The sequence below is a fragment of the Clavelina lepadiformis genome, chromosome 1, assembly GCF_947623445.1.
Source record: "Clavelina lepadiformis chromosome 1, kaClaLepa1.1, whole genome shotgun sequence".
Classification (NCBI taxonomy): domain Eukaryota; kingdom Metazoa; phylum Chordata; class Ascidiacea; order Aplousobranchia; family Clavelinidae; genus Clavelina; species Clavelina lepadiformis.
The window spans coordinates 19,866,138-19,887,626 of NC_135240.1; the positions used below are offsets into that span (position 1 = coordinate 19,866,138).

General features: G+C 33.1%; 1 protein-coding gene across 2 annotated transcripts; it reads right to left on the reverse strand.

Annotated features, from left to right (window-relative positions):
- Positions 1 to 689: 689 nt before the first annotated feature.
- Positions 690 to 20,786, reverse strand: LOC143465579 (protein sel-1 homolog 3-like). Of its 2 annotated transcripts, XM_076963954.1 has the most exons (29): positions 20,649 to 20,786; positions 18,770 to 18,961; positions 15,275 to 15,532; positions 14,950 to 15,035; positions 14,638 to 14,783; positions 12,865 to 12,985; positions 12,505 to 12,629; positions 11,647 to 11,762; positions 11,477 to 11,535; positions 10,929 to 11,061; positions 10,728 to 10,860; positions 10,439 to 10,544; positions 10,178 to 10,286; positions 9,674 to 9,814; positions 9,120 to 9,237; positions 8,720 to 8,781; positions 8,504 to 8,623; positions 8,040 to 8,177; positions 7,848 to 7,942; positions 5,941 to 6,082; positions 5,224 to 5,351; positions 4,936 to 5,019; positions 4,684 to 4,774; positions 2,382 to 2,469; positions 2,063 to 2,169; positions 1,854 to 1,984; positions 1,602 to 1,704; positions 1,346 to 1,455; positions 690 to 1,228 (listed from the first exon to the last, which is right to left on the reverse strand). In XM_076963954.1, exons 1-29 carry the CDS (start codon positions 20,724 to 20,726, stop codon positions 1,117 to 1,119), a joined length of 3,432 nt encoding a protein of 1,143 aa, XP_076820069.1. In that variant the 5' UTR covers positions 20,727 to 20,786; the 3' UTR covers positions 690 to 1,116. The 2 variants fall into 2 exon arrangements, with proteins under 2 accessions (XP_076820069.1, XP_076820078.1); XM_076963963.1 differs by lacking the exons at positions 18,770 to 18,961; positions 20,649 to 20,786 and adding an exon at positions 15,732 to 18,759.
- Positions 20,787 to 21,489: the final 703 nt, after the last annotated feature.

Consider the following 21,489-nt stretch of genomic DNA (forward strand, 5'->3'; position numbering starts at 1 on the left):
GTAGTAGGCTGCTGGGGCGGCAGACTTCGACGACGTCAAGGTCTTTCGCCGCCTCACGCCAATGAACCGTTAGTTTTTGTTAAGTTGTGTTATTAATTTATTTATTATTTGAATGGCGAAAATAACTTTTCTCTCTCTAGTAAAAATGCTTTGGGAACAAAACAGTTACTAGACTGTTTGTACTAATAATGAACAGTGTTTGGTAAAAATGTCAGTTTCTTAGTGGTAATTTGGTATTGAGAAAAAGTCAGATGCTTTAATTGTAACCTTTCCTGAAATAACGCCCACTTCGAACTACGGGCTGCTAACTAACGGTAATTGTATGTAACTTTTTAGTTTTACTCAACATTTACCACATTGTGAAAACTTAATATGCGTTATCAGTTGCATGCAAGCATGTGCACACCATGTTTATATGCAAAATGCACACTCTTCATGACTCCCTGGCCTGATCTGACGAAAAAATCTATGGCTCTACAACTTTTCCTTGACTTGTTTTGCAAGCTGCAGAATAGAAACAATTAATGTAGGCCTAACTCGAACGGTGGATTCGGTGTTATGTTCTTAAACATCTTTACTTGTTTTGTACATTTAATAATTTGAGCATTTTGGGTAAAGCATACATTAAGCATAACCTTAGCGTCAAAACTGCAGACTGCTAAAGCAGAGCCCAGCCGTATCTGTAGACCCAAAGAGAATGTTTTATTAACCCGTAGGGTTTAATAAAAGGAGAATGTTCACATCCATGTTCAGCTTAAGACGTGTTTAAAGTATAAAATACAATGAAACGTGCCACAGTAAATACATAACAACATTAACAAAAACATTTATAACAAAACATTTGATGATTGCTAATAACTTGGCACAGAAATCACGCTTGTCATTTGTTTTTTAAACTTAAAATTACTCATGCTATCACCAATCTATGATATATCTACAACACCCGCTCCATACACTGTAGACCTACTTGTTCTACTCCTTGAATATACATATTTTAGGGTGAAACAAGGATAAATTCCATAAAATAATTGCCTAATTCAGGTGACTGGAAGTTAAACTACTTGAATAATTTCTGTCAACTCAGTGTGTTAAGATTCACATTTCATTGTCCATTTGTTAGCTTTCGACTCCAGTCAGTTCAAATCCTCTTTCTTCACCGTCTTGATTATTAGGCTCATCTCTTGGCATCCGATCGCTATCCGGCCTTCCATTTTCGACATATGTGACCCTTTTCATAAAGAAAACATAATTTAAGCGTAACACACAATAAAACCAACATCAATATATTCAAGACATAAATATATTAATAATAAAGAAACGGTTGATGCACTGGTACTAAACTTACCTTCGTTCGTTGAGACTAGAATCTACAACAACCGCTGCAGACCATTTTCTTTTCATGCTGATTACAATCCACAAGGCTGTAGTAAGCGTTATGGCAACAAACGTAATTATCTTTAAAAAAATTAGGTTTGGTAAGATAGCAGTAGAACATGGCTAAAGTAAAGCGAATTTACCGATGTGTAAATTCTACCATTTTAAAGATTCGATTTATAATACTTTAACTCATTAATGTTTAATTATTTTATTGAATCTCTTACTTTAGCCCGAATATCTGTACGATTCCACATAAGAATAAGTTGTGTCCTAGCTAAGGCGATTTGACATGGCATTGAGGTTTCATACGAATCACCATTACTACATCTGTAAATGTACAAAAGACATTGACGACGGCAAACGTGCGTTAAATGTTTAAGAAAAAAGCTATGAAACATTTGTTCCATAACTTTCATATTCCAACAGTATTTTAAATAAAGATTAACGATGACCAATAAATAACTAAAGTATTCTACTTTCTGTAAAGATGGACAATTGTGTCTTCAGGACTTTCAAAAGCTTCTTTTGGCAGTGACAAGCCATTAAGAATCTTCATATCGATAACATCCCCATGTTTTTCCAGAATGCTTGCAAGATTAAACACTGCCTATAAATTCACATTAAAACATAATGTAAAACTGCATAATAAAGAACGCAGCAATAAAGCAATATCTGACTATTTCACCTGGGAAAATTTAAGTTTGGCAGCTTGTCCATAGTAGTCAATAGCTTTGTTCAAATCGGAAGTTGAGTTGTATCCATAGTAGAAATAATCTCCCATCTTATTCAAAGCTATAAATATGTGACAACAGAACACCATATGATTATAAAATCCAATACAAATTGACAAATAATGGTAGATCTAAGCTTAATCTCAAAGTGAGGGGCAAGTGCCAAGAGAGGTTGACCTTAAATCGAAGAAAAGGTGTTGCACATGCCGCTCACTTTAAGTTTTAAGTTGAAACAAGGCATTCAAGCATCAAACATGATGTTTTTGAAAATACCATAGGGATGGGGTGACACAGAAGATGCGCTGGTATTCCAGTTTTTCCAAGCACACTCTTCTTCAATAGTTGCTGATACCAGATCATCCTAAAACAAAGAGCTTGGTAACGGTACAGAGAAATAATCTACAGAGCGCCTATTTTCAAATTAAAATAATAATAATAACAGTATGTATACAGCACCCTTATCCGATAAGAAGAATCGTTCGGAGGCACTTAACAATCACATAAAATACAGTACAAGTTAACTATAATCACATATAAAACAAAAACAGCGACGAATGAAGCATAAAACAACAAAAAAAGAGTAACTGTAAGTTATAAAAGCATGTAAAAATAAAAATAACAGGCTAGAGTATAAAATGTTATTATTATAATATTAGAACAGCATAATTTTCACAATACAATAAAACGATCAACAACATAATATAAACAAATCAAGAAAATAAAAGCAAATAAGCACAGCGAAAGAAATACGTTTTCAACAGCTTCTTGAAGGAGTTCAAGCTTTCTGCGTCACGAATAGCTTGCGCCAGATCATTTCACGCCCTAACAGCAGCTACGGAAAACATTTTGTTGCCATACAACACGATCCGACAAGGTGGAATTTGGAGTAAATGCTTGGAGTGATCTTTGATTGATTGTTGATAACGGCACAAACGTCTACCAAGATTGCTAGGCCCCAGGCCGCTCAGAGTTTTAAAGGCAACAGTCAAGATCTTTAAAAGGTGCCTGAATTCAACAGGTAGTCAATGAAGTGACATTAGGGCGGGTTTAATGTGATCAGTTTTCTTCAAGCGATAATTCAACCGTGCAGCAGTATTTCGAACTTGTTGCAACCGGCCCAGCATATGATGCGGTAAGCTATGAAGCAGAGCATTGCAATAGTCGAGTTGCGATGTAACCAACATGAACAAGGGTCTCACAGGATTTTGCCGATAACTACTTAAGGACGAATTCTACCGATGTTTCTAATGTGGTGGTAGCAAGATTTGGCAATGCTCTCAACTTGTTTGGACATAGACAAAACAGCAATCAAGAAAAACTCTGAGGCTCTTAACATAAGGAGACGGAGTAAGGTTTAGTAAAGTTTCACCTTGTGATGATAAAAATTTTGGTCCGGACGAGCGCATCGGATGGAAAAGTATAAGCTCGGTCTTGTCAGAGCTCACCTGGAGCATATTATATGTAATCCAAGACTTAAGTTCGTTGATGCAAGCCTCAACAGACGTTAACTTTCTCAAAGCAATTTCACGATCATTAATCACATCAAGTTGGATATCGTCAGCGTAACAGTGCTAGGCCACCTGATATGCTAACTACGATCAGTTAAATAAGAATGGAACCAATCAAGGACAGTTCCAGAAAGACCATATGTGAACTCAAGGCGTTGCATGAGCATTTCATAGCCGACCATGTCTAAGGCAGCAGAGAGATCGAGCATCACACACACGACATAGTGTCTTGTGTCAAGAGCTTCCTCAACATCATCGGTGACAGAGATCAGCGTTGTCTCGGTAGAATGGGCGATGTGATAAGCAGATTGGTTAATGTCAAGAAGTGCATGGTCTTCCAGGTGTAAACGAACATTACCAGCAACTACTCACTCCAGCAGTTTAGACAGAAATGGGAGCTGGGATATAGGACATAAGCCTGTATTGGCCACATCTCATTAGAAGACAAATTTTGTGCCTTTAGTAGCGGATATCGAATTGTTGATGATAGAAATTTTCATTGGAGGAAGCTCAAGTAGGCACTGCTTTAGCGGGAAGGTAGGAAGTGGATCTGAAGCACATGAATTTGAGGATCATTGGCGAATAACGGCTTCAACCTCCTCCGTGGTTACTGGAGGAAAATCACCGAGACGATCACCCGAAAAAGAAATGTCCAAAGTCAAAGCTTTCTCGAGGTATGAAATGCAGTCAAAGGAAGACTTTACATCTACTTTCAAGTCGGCAATCTTTATGGAAAAGTAATGATTGAAGGCCTCTGCAATACTGGAGTCAGTGGAACAATCACAACACCTTGATATGTATTCCAGAAGTTGGGGTATTACTATGAATAAGTCTTTCTGATTGTGTGGGGTCTTTTCGAGCAGCCTATCATAGTACTTACATTTGGCGATTTTAATTAATTTAACAACAACCCTGCATTGATCCTTGTAGGCCTACATCGCTATGTGAACTGCTGGATCAGTTCTGTGCCAAATTCGTTCAAGTTTTCTTCTCAATTTACAGTCACAATTTACAGAAATTTAAAAACAATCAAACACATGTTTACATAAATAAACTTAAATGCTCACCATATTGCTTTCACATAGAAATGCTGTATTGAATTGGGCAACTTCAAACCCTGTCTCTGCCACTGTTATATATATCAATAATGCTTTTGACCTTCAGATGAATGAAAACGGTCCAGTAAAACAAAGAGAATCATGAAAAGTCATTGCAGAGACTTACAAAATCTACTACACTTTACTGTTAATTTTACAAAAAGCATCAAATAAACAAACCATCACTCAAGAAGTTATTCAATATAATCATATTTCACATACCAGGAATGTTTTCTGTATGCTTGAAGGCCTTCTCGTACCAATTCACCCATCGTTGGGTTCCGCTCAGAAATATACTGTGACCATCTAACAAACAAATACACTTTGAATTTCTGAAGGAATACAATTAACTATATGATTGATACATTATAATTAATAAAAAATCAATAAATATAGGTTATATTGTAGATGAAAAGTGGCCAACAAAAGGTTAATTTTATTGTAGATATAGCTATAAGGTAAATATGTAATAAAAATTTTAGCAGGGGATTTAATATATAGTATGCTTACTGGACCGCCATCAATGGGTTTCTATGCAGAAAACCTCGTATTCCAGTAGCCATGAAATAAGAGACCTGCAAACTGCCTTCTACATGCCCGCCAGTCGCAGATTTATAATACTTTGTAAATGCCATTTTCTGAAAAAGTGTTTGTTATCACCTCACACAAAAGAAAAAGATCTTACACAAACAAAAAAATAATCAAGTTTTGAGAACACAATTTTCTGCCTTATTATAGTAGACTACATATAAGATATGTTTCTTTGTAGAAATAGGTGGCCTAACATTTTCCCTGAGTCTTGTATATTTAGCGTTTGATGACCCATATTATAATGTAATCCACAATGCTCAGAAATATTCTTTTTCATGTATGTAAAATGCTTTACTAGTTTTCTGCTGCATTTGAATTGTTTTTTCTTTCTTTTACAATGCGATGATATTGTTAACATGAAGAATTTTATGTTTACAGCTGTAGCGCTTGCTTAAAACCTTACATTCCCAGATATTCTACAGGCTTGTTTCATAAATCATGCCAGTTAAAATTGGATTGTATTTCATACTTCATCTGCTGGTGCATTTTTGCTGCCATGAAGTAAGACCAACAGAATTGCCAAAGTGTGAAATTTGAAGAAATATTTATTCTTTTGATCATTAACTTTGTATTGACTCGAGGGCTGTGGTTCTTATTGGTATTTGTATCCTACTCAGCTAAGCTAAGGGTACCTACCACATCTCTCTTCTTGCCAGGATACTTTCCAGTGTGGTACATATGGCCAATATTATACGCAGCATCCACACTGCCAAGTTTGTCAGCTTGTTCAAAATATTCCATTGCTTTTGTCATGTTCACTTCTTTAGTTGAGTAATACCTTGAAACATTTGAGATCTCAATAACTCACACGGTAAAGTGTATAGGTCAAGTATAAGAAGTTACTGGGTCTGTTCAGTTATACGCTGTATTGTAATGCAATAATAAAAATAGTAACAGCAACAATCCAAAACCAAAAGTTAACAGTATGCTAAGACTGTCCAAAATGTGGCTCTCTTATGTTTATGGTCTATGCAAAATTTGGAATACCAAGCTTTAATACTTTAGTGTCTTTACGTAGTTTATTCTATCTGAAATCTGTTATTGTACGGTAATCATTTCATATATACAATATTTTTCTGACAAGGTGTTCAACATGTTGTTTTGTTTGCTAAAATGTAAGAATTTGTTACAAACTGTTGATGAGCATTGGCATTTATAAAACTAAGTCCACAAAATAACATCAAACACAAAAACAAATGCTTTCAATGACACAACCGCATTTGATCCACATTATTTAAGTCATTGTTTGAGCCTTGTTGCAACTGGGGATTATTTTATCTCTTTTACTTGTGTGTTTTTAGTATACCATGGATAAGAAATTACAATATTCTGTTTATTAAAATAAAGATAAATTTAAATTTTGGATGATGAATCTAGGTTAAGCATTAGTTTTAAAATATATTCGAAAAATTGTCGGATCTATGCAAAAAATGTGTAAAATGTTTGGGGAATTTAGATGAGAGTAAACAGAAAAAAACTTTGTAATCTTAATTTTCAGCCTTTCACACAAGAAAAGCTGTAAGCACATGAACTTAAAACAATTTTTCAGAATATGAGCAATCTGAAGCTGACATTATTTATTATTTTAAAACGGTTTAAAATTTCAAAGCATTTCAAAAATTTTGGGTTATCATTTTTATTGCAATTTTGTGACTCCTGAGCATTTTGGATTTGCAAAATGCAGCTCCTATCTTGTACAATTTTGGCTACCCTGTACCATATTAAGTTGTTCAAACTTCACCTTAATGACACCTGTAAATAAAGACAGTGTCATTCAGTATAAAGTTGCTTTTGATTGACTATGTTAATTTCATCCCAATTTGTAGACAGATAGAATGGTTAGTATTTTTCAATCTTAATGGTTGAATGGTCTAAATGGTTTATGAGTGGCTTTCAACCTGGGGGCCTTGAACTCCATGGGGGTCATTAGCCTTTTTTCTAGGGGTCGCGAGAGCTTTTGATGTACCACAGAAAACATTTCAGTAAAATTTTTGTATAAATAATTTTATATTTCATGAGAGAACCATTTATAATAGGACCCCCTGGAAAGATCATAGCCTACTTTTTCAATATGATTATGACTGTTACAACTGTTTTTAGCAGTGCAGGTTAGGCCGGAAATTTTGGAAGGGGGTCGTTTGAGGAGAGAGCTGCAAAATGGGTCACTGTTTGAAAAAGGTTGAAAACCACTGGTTTAAATAGTAACGCTTGCTCAAACAAGTCTTGATTAAGTACATAGTGTGCAACAAAGCACAAGCCACACTTCTGGTCCTCTCACATGCCTGCATGTGCTTTTTTCTCCCTTTTCCTGCACGATTTTATACCACTTTTTTGACCGTAGTGTGGGCCCTGCTTTTAAACCACATTTTAATCAATTACACCCCAATTTAGTCAATTCTCCTTTGTATCCCAAAAATTTGATCGAGATTGGACGGCAAGGATTTCATTAACATTGCTTACAAACAAATGGTAATAAAACCATAACCTCTTTCATGGAGGCAATATACGTATCTAGTATTGATATTTTGTATCTGCACTAGTACCATCCTAATGTGTTTAAAGCTCCGGGATTCTGGTGATCTGCAGCTTGTTTTAAAACTTCAACTCCTTTTTCTGCATCAGCTTCCGTACCATGTCCCTAAGCATATGCTATTAATAAGGTGTTCAGCAAAATTGCTACTGCCAAATACAATGATACACAAATGAATTAACCAGGGTGAGATTGGAGTTATTACCTTTAATAAAATCACTCCATAATCATACAACGCAGTTGGATCTCCACCCTGTGCAGCTTTCTTGTAATATTCAAATGCAGCATTCAAATTTCTTTGTAGACCTTGCTGACCCCAATAAAGTAGTCGACCCATATTTCTCTTCATTGAGAACATTAAGAGAAATAAAACTAATCAATCCAAAGGAAAACACTATAATGTGGAATATATAGAGTGGAACTCAATGCAAAATGGAAATTACAGAATTTTGTCTATTTATCCTTGAAAATTATTGTGTGTAACATAGTTTAATTACTACTTGTCTTAATGCAAATTGTTGAAAACTAAATTTTGACACAACTAGTTTTGCTATGCATTAACAGTGCACTTGTATGAGCACCGTTGACCCAAATGCAGCAAATTATCATAATGTCAAAAAACCTGTACCATTCTATTGAAACAAAATGTTTCAATGCTAAATACATTACTTGAGCTGAAAATGCTCCCTTGGTTGCTTGATGTTTTATCCACTGAAATAAATCATCACCTTCAGACAATTGCTCTTTCATCTGTTTTTCATCAGTTAAACGAGCCATATTTACAGATGTCTGAAAGGAATTTTTGAAACCAAATTGATGATAAGTGCTACACAACTATTAATTATTATTAGCATTATCGCAGTACACATATTACATAAAACATACCAAACTTTCAGAATGCTTTAGCAAGTCCTTTTGCGTTTTGTGAGCCAGATTAAAGTAATAATCTGAAAATTTAGCATAAATTACACAAACAAACAATCGCAATTATATAAATTACTCTATAAGTGCACAAGCCTGGAAATAAAACTTGACTATTGCTTTTTCATCAAAATGCAGTGTAACTCCAACAAAAAATTTATCAATTTTTCACTTTAATGAAGCTATAACCGCTAAAATAGTCTAAAATGTGAACCAAACATTAGTTTCAAAAATACATTTCAATACAAAAACAATTGTTAATGAAAAGAGCTACAACACATATTTTACATGGGCTAATGTGCAACTTATCAAAATATAAGTACTGAAGTTATACTACTATGAAATATTAAGCCAACCAACTAACAAAAAGAAAGATCAAGATTTTTTGGAAATCCTGACAATCCATGAAGATAGTTATATCCAAGTACTTTAAGACACAAAACGTCCCCGCAATGTGCTCCTTTTAGTAGATGAAATCTTGCCTAAAATAACAGTATTAATTTTCTGTGTTTACCTATATTTATGAAATTCAGAATCAAAGGAGCTGCTTTTTTTAAGGAAAGACAGTTATAATCAGTGGTGGAATTCAAATAGTTTAACATACGATTCTCTCACTACTAGCATGCCATATTGATCCAAGGCCTATACATATGCTTGTTAACAACCGGTTCGCGGAGGTCATTAAAATTCCAAGAACCGGTTCGCACGAACCGGTGCGAACCGGCTGAATCCCACCACTGATTATAATGCATAATAATCACTTTGTAAATTATTACATTCACATTCTATATTAAATACTTGAAATACATTTAAAATATAAATTTTACGTAATATTAATAATAATTAATAAAGGTAACATTAAGCATGCTTGTTTCATTAAAATAGTCTTTACAGTTTTCATTTGTATAAAAATAAAACCTTGTTCATATTTTTTGGCACCCCAATGCCGTTCTTAAAAACACTGTAAAGCAAGAAGTGTGACAGTCCATAGCCAAGTCTAGCCGACTGCTTCAATAGATAAACATGCTTTTTCAAGTGTCGCAAACTGTTTGATGGCTCCTGAAGCAAAGCATAAGTTTAGTAAATATATATTTTTTAAACAATTGTATAAAATCATTGAAATAAAAAACAGCTGTTTTAATATTCAGCCAGACAAAGTCATGAGCATGAACATTTACTTAAAACTCTAATCTGCCAGTTCTAAGCAGTGATCTGTTTAAGTCCTAAAGCTTCGGGCACAAATACAGCATCATATGCGTTTTCCAAAATGTCTTATGAATGTGGTCACATAACAAAAAAATTACTGGACAATACATAAAAACTAAACTCATTTTTATAATGATATTAGGTACTAAAAACGTGTGCAATGTTCAGTCGTTTTCATTAAAATTAAACATGAAAACTTTAATAACTCTAAATTACCATTTCAGTAAAAAACAATTTGTACAGCTGTTCACTAGTTTTTGCTACAGCATCTGCAAGTGATGTGCTCTCCGCCATTTCTTGAACAATGTCATCAACAGGTTTTAATCTAAAGAATGTTTAAAAAATTTCTTTAATCAATAAAAATCTATCAGTTTTTGTGTAGCAAAAAGTGCAATATATAACAAATTAAAAGTATAACCCAAACGACAGTATTTCTAAATCCATATGCATTTAAAAAAAAAATAGCTTATATGTAACCTTTCCAAAACTGGTTTGCTGTATAAAGAACACTGGTTGCTGCTGAGATGTTTATGTTTGGAAGTTTTAAATTGAATTATGTTCAAAAAATAAGGAACAGACATATCTGCATAAAATGTGTAAATCTGTTATAGGGAATCAACCTAACTTCACATTAATGTTAGTAGCTATTTACTGAAATTTATTTCAGGTTGTTTATGCTATAAAGTATTGTTTAGCAGAAACTAAAAGAAAACTCATAACTTAAAGAATTTTTTTTACTAAAAATCAAGAAGTAAATCTAACCTACCCTTTTTCTTTTTATTTAAACTTTTAAAAACTCTTAATCTGCTTCGAACAACATTTCTAAGGTATTTTTCTTGCATTGCATATTTCCCCAAGAAGATGTCAAACAATCGATCAGTTCTTTTAGGCAGCCCTATCTGTCAACAAATTGCCAAGCCAAACTCGAAAAAATGCGTTTATTTTGACAGCTGTGTAAATATTTTACCTTGGTAGGAGAAACATTTTTATTTCGGCAAAACTTTGCATGTGAAATTATTCCATTGACATTGTTGCAAAATATTGTACCACCAATCACCATGTAACCTTCAAAATCTTTGTAGGAAATTGGTTTGTGAAACCTACGAAAAGAATGCTGAATGAATGAATTCACATTAATTTATGTCAATGAATCTACAGAGAGAAGTGTTAAAACCTTTAAATAATACTGTATGTAGAAAATCCCATAATTTATTTAAATTAAAGCCAATACATATTTAAAGGTTTTAACACAAATAATACAACACAAATAAATTTCAGACTACCGGTACACTCTTCTTCAGCACATAATTTTTAATAAAATAAGGCAACCAAACTTCAAGATCAATAGACATAGAGTTTTGCACAGAAGTAAATTCAATAATGTGTCCTAAGAAATACCAATTATTCTTTATCAAAAATGATAATATTGGTTGTATTTATAAACAAAACATGTTATTGCTAACAAAATCAAAGCAGCATATACAAATTCAATTTCTTTAAAATCTTTGCACTTACATTGCACTGTGTGTCAGACTTTCTGAAAAATCCTTTCCATACAATACCGTGACGTTGGTCTTAAAATTACAAAACTGGAAGTTAATTAAAGCTGAAAACAAGCTGAAAACATAAAAATATCATTTTCTGATGTTACCAAATCAAAGCAACATCAGTTTTTTATGAATCACCAATGCATTTGTTTGAGAGACATGCAGCTGAACCCATTGGTGGAGTGGTACAGACCATGGCGATATCATCGCAAATGATCGATTGTTGTTTAATTTCATTTGTATATGAACTTTACCTGTCACAAAGGAAAAGTTTGAAAAAATCTTATTCTAGCATTGAAATGAATTTATATATTTTAAAAATATCTAAGCAGTTCCTAATACAGTAGAATTCGCCTACGTAATAAATCAGCCTAGGGAGCAGCCTACTTTGGATTTACTAAGTGGTAGATTATTAAAAAAAAGCATAGGAACTATGATTATAAATGTATATTGCCAGAAATGAAAGTAAGTTAATGTGCTTTAAATTAAATATCTATTACCAAAAAAAGAGCATAGCAATGTGGTTTATTCATTTAAGAATTACTGATAGCCAAGTCCCACTTGAACCAAACGCCAACATAACATGATAAAGAAATTTGTAATAAAGAGGATTCAAGTTAAGAAAATATCATTGCTTGTCCAAAATCGAAAAGATTTTGAAATAGGTGACAGGAGAAAGTTGATCGTTTGCTCACATGAGGTAACAGTTTTATCATATTTGTCACTTTCGATCTATTCTCAATCCTTGTAGATGAAGATTCCAAATGGACCTTTTAGCAGAGTTTGGGTTTTTACTGGCAAAAATCCATCGCCAATCAAAGTGGATTAAATTTGCAATTGGATTTACTATCGTTAGAGTTATTAAGCAGATTATACTGTACTAACATTAGAACATTTCTAAGAGCTAGAAATTCTACACCTCTTAATAGCTAACAAAACATTGTAAACATAATAATAAAATATCTAAAACCAGGAGAGTGGTGGTGGTGTTCAAACCTTCTGCATTTAGAAGAACCAGAGGACTTTCAAATAGGTCATTATCATCAATATGCTGAAATAGACTGCAAACCTTCCTTTTCTGACACCAAGACGACAAAAACATTTCCACAGCAAAAGTCAGTCTAAAAGTCAACAAGCCAACATTATTTTAACCAATGATTAATCGTTACTATTTTGTTTTTAATGTTGTAGTTAACATAGGTTTTTCACAAATATTACACTAAACATTTTCACCATTAACAATGCATGATTGGAATACAAAAGTTTTCTCATAGCACATGACATGACCAATGTTAAGCAGCAATAATTGCACAAAGAGAGGTTAGCAAGAAATAAACGTGAATTTTTGTAGATTACCTTTGATTCTTTGATGCTTGCTGTCGTTTTAATTCAACATTCTGAAAAGGGTAATAAACTTTGACTACGCCATATGGTTCTTCAGCCATTACAACAGGAAAATTCACTATTGATGAACATTCTATATAAAAATTTCCAATAAATCTTCAAACTATTTAAAACAATAATCTAAAAGCGATGTACAAAGACTGAATGTCATAGTCATAGTCAAGATAAAAAATCTGGCAACACAGGTGAATTTCCCCACCATACCTTTTTTAATGCTCAAAATAATTTTATGCCATATTTCAAACAAATTAAAATATAATAGTAAAACATTATTAATGCAGGGTATTACACAAACAAAAAATGGCAGTTGTTAATAAATGAAGGAATAGGTCAGACTTAAAGTGAGGGGAAAGTCCAAAAACAAGTCGATCTTATATGAAAGGACACTATTAACTGAAAATCCTGGTGAAATATTTTTGAAAAATAATTCGTGGTTAAGTAGTTATCGTCAAAAAAAGAGGAAAGTCTTAGTCTTTGGCCTTCATTGTGACATAGTTCAAAACTCTTGTTATGTCATAGATTTGTCAAGTTGTTTGACAACATGTTGCTGCTGTTAATTTCCTTGCACAGTAGCCAACTGAAGTTAGATGTGTAAGTCATAGGAGTTTAGCCTATGTCCAATTGAGCGTCATGTGAAGCAACTGGCAACATGAAGCATTGTAATTGAATAAATTGTTTTAATTGAATTGAAACGATTGTTTAAACAAAAAATATCCGGTATCCCTATTATTTGCGTCTGTCAAGTTACGGTATCCTTTAGATCGCATAGGCTACCCATCAAACCGGTACCATACTGGTTACTGTGGTTGGGCTATAGGCTGTCACCTATCAAGCTATTGGCAGTTAGAGCAGTGTATACAGCTGAAACAGATACATACAAGTCACACATGATATACAGTAGATACAGCTAAATTTATGAACTTGCGAATTTGTCTGTGATTACTTATGACATCACAAGAGCCTTCATCTACATCACAATTCAGGCCAATTTTGCGATTTTCTTTTGCTTATAATTACTGTACCTAGCCAACAATTAATTACTTTTCGAAACTAGTTTAACAAATTATTCAGTGCGTAGTGTTCTTTCATATAACATGAATTGTCTTTGGACTTGCCCCTCAATTTAAGAGTCTATTCTTGCTTTTTTGTTGATGTTTGTGCAAAAAATGCTTTACAAGAATGACACCACTTTAACTCTTTTCACATTGACTCAAGCAATACTGACTCAAATAATTCCAGCACTGCAATATAATAGTTCTCCACAAACAAAAATTGACTTCATTTAATGGAAGAAATCCTAAAGCATATTCAGTGCGATGTCTGTCTATTTGTTCAAGCTCATTTTCAAAATTCTATGGTATTTGATGGGCAAAATAACTTTTAAAGTCATGTTTGAATATTTTTGTTTACTTTCAATTCAAGTAGAAAATGTAAATGTAAAATGTAACTTAAATCTAAATGTAAAAACTGTAAATGTAAATTTCAACGTTAATATAGAATTTAGAGTTGGATCAATTACATGATTTCAGTTTTATTGCAGTACAATTACAAGTTCTCTCAATTCCAATCTTGCACTGTTCATGGAACAGCCAAAACAAGATCTTAATAGTTTCTTAATAACATGGTATCTTAATAGTGGTTTCATGTAAAAATAGCACAATACCATTAGTATTAAACAGAAGCCAATTAATCTAAAAATTTTAATTAATTGAATAGGTAGTTTACCATCTTCAGCTGGTGATAGCAAAGGTTTTTCATCAATAAGTTTTTGCAACAGTTTAGAAGGCCAAGATAAACAGCGATTAAAATCATATCTAGGTCGATCTAAAGGATTGTCTGATTTCAAAGTTGCATGTAGTTTTATTTTTGACCTGAAAGAAGTATTGTGAAATAAGAATAAATTTCTTAAAAGCAGTTGGCAATGGTTGGTACAATATTATTTTCTAGGAAACGCTTTGATGTAATTATATGTAGACAAGAAAAATAATTCTATTCTAACAAGTATATTATATTATGGCTAGAATTACTTCAGCTTACCTTTCGTAGAGAATGAAAAGACGATTTCTTACAATATCAGTCTGGCCTCTAATGTAATTCCATTCTTTTTTGTCGACCACGAATACCTAAGATTTATATTGCGAGGGTTAAAGCTAATGAATACGCTACATAAATTTCTAGAAAAAAATCGTAATTTTGAAATAAATAATATAAATTTACATCATGCATATATGTAACATGTAAATTTACATAAACACACATGCACACATTTTGGTGTGACATTAGTCATGCTAATTTCTGCTATTACTATTAATGTATAAAAACAAACTTCGTTGAAATTCATGGTGTCTTATTGTTGTCTTACCTTCAGCTTAACATCTTCCATCATAGAACATTTTGTCATTAAAATGCTAGGATGATAAACCATTCGTTCAGGTATTTTGAGTGTAACTGATTTTCTTTGGATATTTTGATTGTATCTGCACTCCCAAGCATATTTTGATATCAGGATGGGATCATTAACCAATAAAGGATTGGTGGAATTTCGAAAAGTTTTGTCCCCATCTTCATAACCTTCCAGAAATATTACTACCACCGAAGGCCGACTGCACTGATACTTTACCTACATATATAACAAACCCATCTACTCTAATCTAATCAATCAGTTATGAAAAAAAATTAAAAATGATAAAGCATAATCCTATCGTTTTCACGTTTCAATATTTTTAAAAATTAAAAACTTAAAATGTTAGCAAATTAATTTGATATTCTTACATTATCAAGCAAGTTTGCTTATTAAGGCAGTTTATGAATGAACTCACCTATCCTTGGCATAAACATGTAATTTTTTCATATTTGCTTTAGCTTTGGTGTATTGCAAAGCATTGATTCGGTAGAGCTATTGATGATGAAATTGTTAACTTATATATAATAACACTGCAGCCAGGGTTATAGTGAACGTTTTTTTTTTATTTCAGTTGTCAACTCAGCCTGTTCGCAAGGGTACTGTAGCTCATAGAGAGTGAGTTAAGAGTACTACTGACAGAAGCTGAGTTACCAAAGGTTGAATTTACAAAACATCAAACCTGTCTCACTACCTACAAAATAAATTTCCAATTTTATATTATGTTATAGAGAAGTATCAAACTAAAACGAAAGTCACTTACCTCGTACGTAGGTCATGCAACCCATTGTTAAAAATATGCGGTTAGGATAGTAAAATGGGCATGCAAAAATTGATTTTAGTTATTTAGTGTTTAATTGTTGTAATAATAATTAATGTTGTAACATTTAATTTAACTTAAAAAATAATAGTGTAAAATAGCTTAAAACAAACAATTTTTTCAGTAAAACAATGACAGCCATGTAAAATAATTTGGAATCATGAGAATAGGAATAATAGAGTTTGATTTTTAAGCAAATCTAAAAATGCTAACTTTGTTCATTTCGCTTAACCCAGTGCTTTTCATTTTTTATAAAATTGTTACCCTAATTTTAAGTATAAAAACTTGGCAACTCACTTCACCACAACATCTATTACAATGTGTTTAAATTATTAAAGTTATTATTACTTTACTTACACTTTTTAAAAGTGACATATCTCCAAAAATCAGATTATAATTTTTAATACAACATAATTTCTTTGGCTTACTGGTGTTGTATAATTCAAATTTTTATAACTTGGATTTGGTGTGTTGTTACATTTACTTCTCATTAATTTTACTTTTTGCTATAAATTGTGTGAACAAAAGCTTCTGTTAAGTAGAGAACCAAATAGTGTCAAATGTAATATTAATGACGGCTACATCACATCTGTTGCCAGAAAACATCTAAAATGTACATTATGCCAATACATTATGCCAGACAACAAAAATAAAAGTATTGCGGTAGCAGCAGCAGTCAATCGTTGTTTAAACTGCAATTGTGTTTTTGAAAATGCGGAATTATGCTTTTGCTGTGTTTTTCAAAATTCACTAAAGCATTTACTTGGCCGGGATGGTTTTTTTTTCCCATCCACTGATGTACAGCATTGAAGAAATTTTCATTCATCATTTTCTTGAACACACCACCTGTTCGTCTACTTAATTTTCGCTTTTTCGGCTTATGTTTCATGGATTTAACTAATAATAGATTTAGTGGCCGTGCTAGTTGTTACCAGCAATTATTAAGGTTACTTTTCTTGAGCACGTTTTGAGCCTTTTCGGGTTTGTCACTTTTTCCTGTTCATTGGCGCGTGTTAGTAAAAACTGGCTTGATTTTTCGTCCCCACCGCGCTTTTGACGAAAAATAAAATGATTGATTGAATATAAGCATTCATGTTCGATTCCGCATATCCCTTATGTTTACAGTTTTTTCCAATTAACGTTTTCATTTACGGGATTTCCCCAAAGCAAAAGCTGAGGTATTTGTGATATCTTTTGGATAGCATTTCATGAAGATGTAAAGGTTCAGGTTTATAGTGGATTAGTAGTTTTGCATCACCAATCCGCGATACCGTATATTAAAACACCATGGGGCCCCGTTTGTAAAAATACTGTTTTTTCCAGAAAACGCTTTCCTAAGCGAATATTTTTAAAGCATAGGTTACTTTATAAGGCAAAGAATAAATATTGCTTAAAATAAACTATGGTCGAAGGCGCGGATTCCGATCTTGCAAAGCCTATTTATCATAGTTCTTTTGTCATCATGACAAACTACTAATTACCGCAAAAAAATTTTCAAACGACAATCTTTTTAAACTGTTGATTTTTGCTATGCCGATTTTTATTATACTGTTAGAAATCTTTTAATGTGAAGCAACAATTCGTATATAAATTTTATAATCCTGCAGTTGACCAGTATTTCAGGGATGTTGTGAATGTCGTGATGAATTTTAGGATTATAAGTAAAAGTATTTTGTTTACTTCATTTCTTTAATAATTTTGTACTTCATTCAGTTATAGCGGCTTATGTTTCCAACAAGACAGGTTTTGCATTAATTACTAATCACTAAATGAACCAAAAGACCTAGTTGTTTAATGCTACTTGTAAGTGGTAGCCTATGGTATGGTAACAGAGTATCATCAATATCATAATTTTTATCATTGGACTGTAGAAATTCTTTGCACGACTTAAACTTGACGATGATTCCCCACCGTTCGAGCTCCGGTTACCGAGCTATAGCCGTTATGCATGACCCGATTGTATACAGACTTTTCGATTTGGTTTTTTAATCTATTTTGTCGTATTTCCCGAATTAGGAACTGTTTATCAGGACCACTGAACAAGAGCAAGCGTCGCTAATGTCTTGCCCAAGCGCATTACAAAGACTGTGTCACTAGGTCTGGAACACGGGACGATTTTATTGCAAGCCTAGCTCTCTAACCATTCAACAACCGAACGAACAAGTTATTACATTATACCACGTATCAACCTACATATTATTGTATAACTAAATTCAATAGCCATTCTGGCAAGTGGAAAGTGATACCCAGCCACTGTTTGGCGGCACACAATTTTGCCCGTGAAAAATTGTCCAATTTTATCTGATTGATGATACTCGTAATGAGTGACGTGTAGTGACTGTAGCGATAAGCTTTTAAGATAGGCTATATAGGTCTATATGTCATAATATGTGGCTATAGTATTTTAGCTCATATGCCGATAGTTACGGAAAAAACAAATATTGGTAAGTAATTTAGAGTGCCGCAAATAAAAAAAGGTTGGAAAACACTGCTGCTACGTCAGCAATGTACGTAGGGACATCCTGAAAATTCAAAATCTGGTTAATGCTATTTGAGGACAGATTTTATTAAGCAAATTAAGAAACTAAAAGAAAATTGCTAATTTTGTGATATAGAAGGAAACAGCTTTATATTACCTTCAGCTTTACTGTTGGAGAAATTTTCTTAGGGGGGCTTTCGATAGTAACAAAGTCTTTAACTGGCTTTCTGAAATGCGTACCAGTCACACCTATAACAGGTAAATCTTGAAGGTGGTCCATACCATGTAGCATTCCCAACGATGCTAAGCCCTGTCTTCGAAGTTGATGCAGTCGAGAATTTTGAAAACTCTAAAAATGAAGTGAACGGCTGATTTCACAGATAAGTTGAAGAAAAAAAAGTTGAAGCTGAACGATAGTTTATAACAGAACAGTTTATAATAATTGCTCAATATTGAATAAAACATTCCAGTATTACAAACATTTTCATAATTACACGAATAAAAAATTTTAATGTTGTTTTCAACATAGCTTTCTTTGACATGAAACATTTCAGAGTCGTAACCAAGTTATCAAACTGGAGTCGCAAGTCAGCAGGTTATTTATCTTTTAAGACTTAAGTCGGGTCTTTTGGAAGAAGTGCCTTTGTAGTCAATCGATATTCGAATACAAGCTACACAAAAAGCAAAACTACCGTTTCTATCAGCAAGAAAAGTAGGCCTACAAATTTTTAAGAATGTATTTCATGTTGCAGCACGGTACGCCTTTGTCGACAAACCAACTTCATTTTGAGTTACGCTTTATAACTTTAGTTTTTTTGGACGAAAGAAAGTCAAGTGTTTTGTATAATATCCTAGAAAGGGACTCATGGTAAGTTTGTAAACAAGGGACTCGAGTCAACCATTGATTGGAGTCATTACGACTGGATCTTAATTCCGAAAAGATTTATATTTATTTCTAAATTATTACAAATCTATCTACAAATTTCTAAAATCCATACGAAACAAAATGTCAATCGGACAGTACAGGCTGTTATTTTTTGACAAAATCTTTCTATATCATAAGTTCATAGCACTTTCATATACGATGGTTATTGACTTATTGGTATAACAATGCAATGTTAACTCGCAAACACGTTTGGTTGACATTAGCCTAACAAAGCTCCAGAACCCATATTTTCGTTCTATTATGCTTAGCACAATGTTTTTTGTTCCCCAAACAAAGTCAAGGGCGAAAAATAAACGATATGACACGAACGTGGTTCAATCATGATCGCAAGATGGTCACAAGATGGACCGTGGTTCATGATCACAAGATGGAACGTGGTTCAAGCATGATCCTTGTATTTTGTTTTGAAAAAACAATTGCAAACACCAAAAACATTTTGCTAACCTCATAAAGTAACCTCCATGTGCGGTCAGCGCACACCTCTCGCTACGCCGTTGATAGTCGGTAAGAGCCCTGACTAATCCACTTCTCTATTTTTACAAATCGATAAGTATAGCACGAATTCTGGCGTTTATTCGTAAATGCCAAAACCAACTAGACACAATGGGAATTATTGTTTGTAAAGTGTTAGCGAAATAAGCACACATCATCACTCCCGGATATACAACACACCGAATGGAATTACGCCAATTCTGGGTTTGAGTCGTCACTCACAAAAATTAACTTATACCTTTGGAACACTAGTTTAATAAAAATAATGAAAACGAGTTTATTGAAGAATTTTTGCATTTTTTTGATTTTGACAAGATCTAACTTAATTTTTGAAGAAACTTTTTCAAGAAAACGTGGTTAATTTTATGGTTAGCCATACACTGCTTCGGACTACCCTGAAACTTTTCTGTTAAGGAGTTTTGTTTTTTAAGTCTATTACTTACTCATGTATTAAAATTTACTGTATTACAATATAAGATATTTGTTTGAGATGTACTAAAACTGCACATACCTACTTTACAAAGCACAACGGCAAGCTATGCGTTTTATAAATTCACCTATCAACTACTTAGTTGTTCAATTTAGTTAGCGCACTCACTTGATAACAATTTACAATCCTGATTTGCAAGAACACAATCCCAAAAGCATAAATCATCAAATAAAGAAAATTTTGCATCTTTGAACTCTAACTTCCTTTCTTTGGAGCGCTTTGTTTTACACTAAAGTTGAAGAAGTGATGCTCTCTTCATGACATTTTATATTATTATAACCTACGGTGGGAAATGCGGCTGTAGTTTGAGAGTAGGCTATTCACTACCTCACTCTAGCGGGAACGTTGACCAGATTAGATAAGATCATATTTCTGATTGCTTGAAACAGCATTTGATCCAGTTGATAATTTTCTCACATATATCGTGTCCTGTTTGTATGACATAGACCTATAGGACCATATCTGTCTTGTAAGTCACGTATTTCTGAAACTTATAAAGCAATTGTTTTTTTTCCAGAAAATTACGGTAAAAAGTTTTCTTAAATTTCCTATTAGACTTTAAGGCCAAAGTTCCTGTAAATCTTGATTCCATGTATAGCAAAAGGTTGAGCTCATATAGTTTACCGGCCGATTGTGCGTTTATTTAAAGAAATGTTGGCCAAAAATGCCTACCCAACCGATTTTTTGCTAATAACTTTTATTTTATTGTTCTTCTAATTTCTTAAGATCATTTTTAAAAGATTGTAAATTCACTAAGCTTTGCAGATAAACATTTTTTCTCATATAATAAAATACTTCCCAGGACAGACAGAATTGCATGTTTGTTCTTTGAACACCATAATAAGGTTTTTTCAATTTGTACTGCGATGAATGGTAATACTAATTAGTATTAAAGCCATTACCAGTGCAAACCCTCTTGTTCAAAACAATAAGTCAAAACTTATTACAA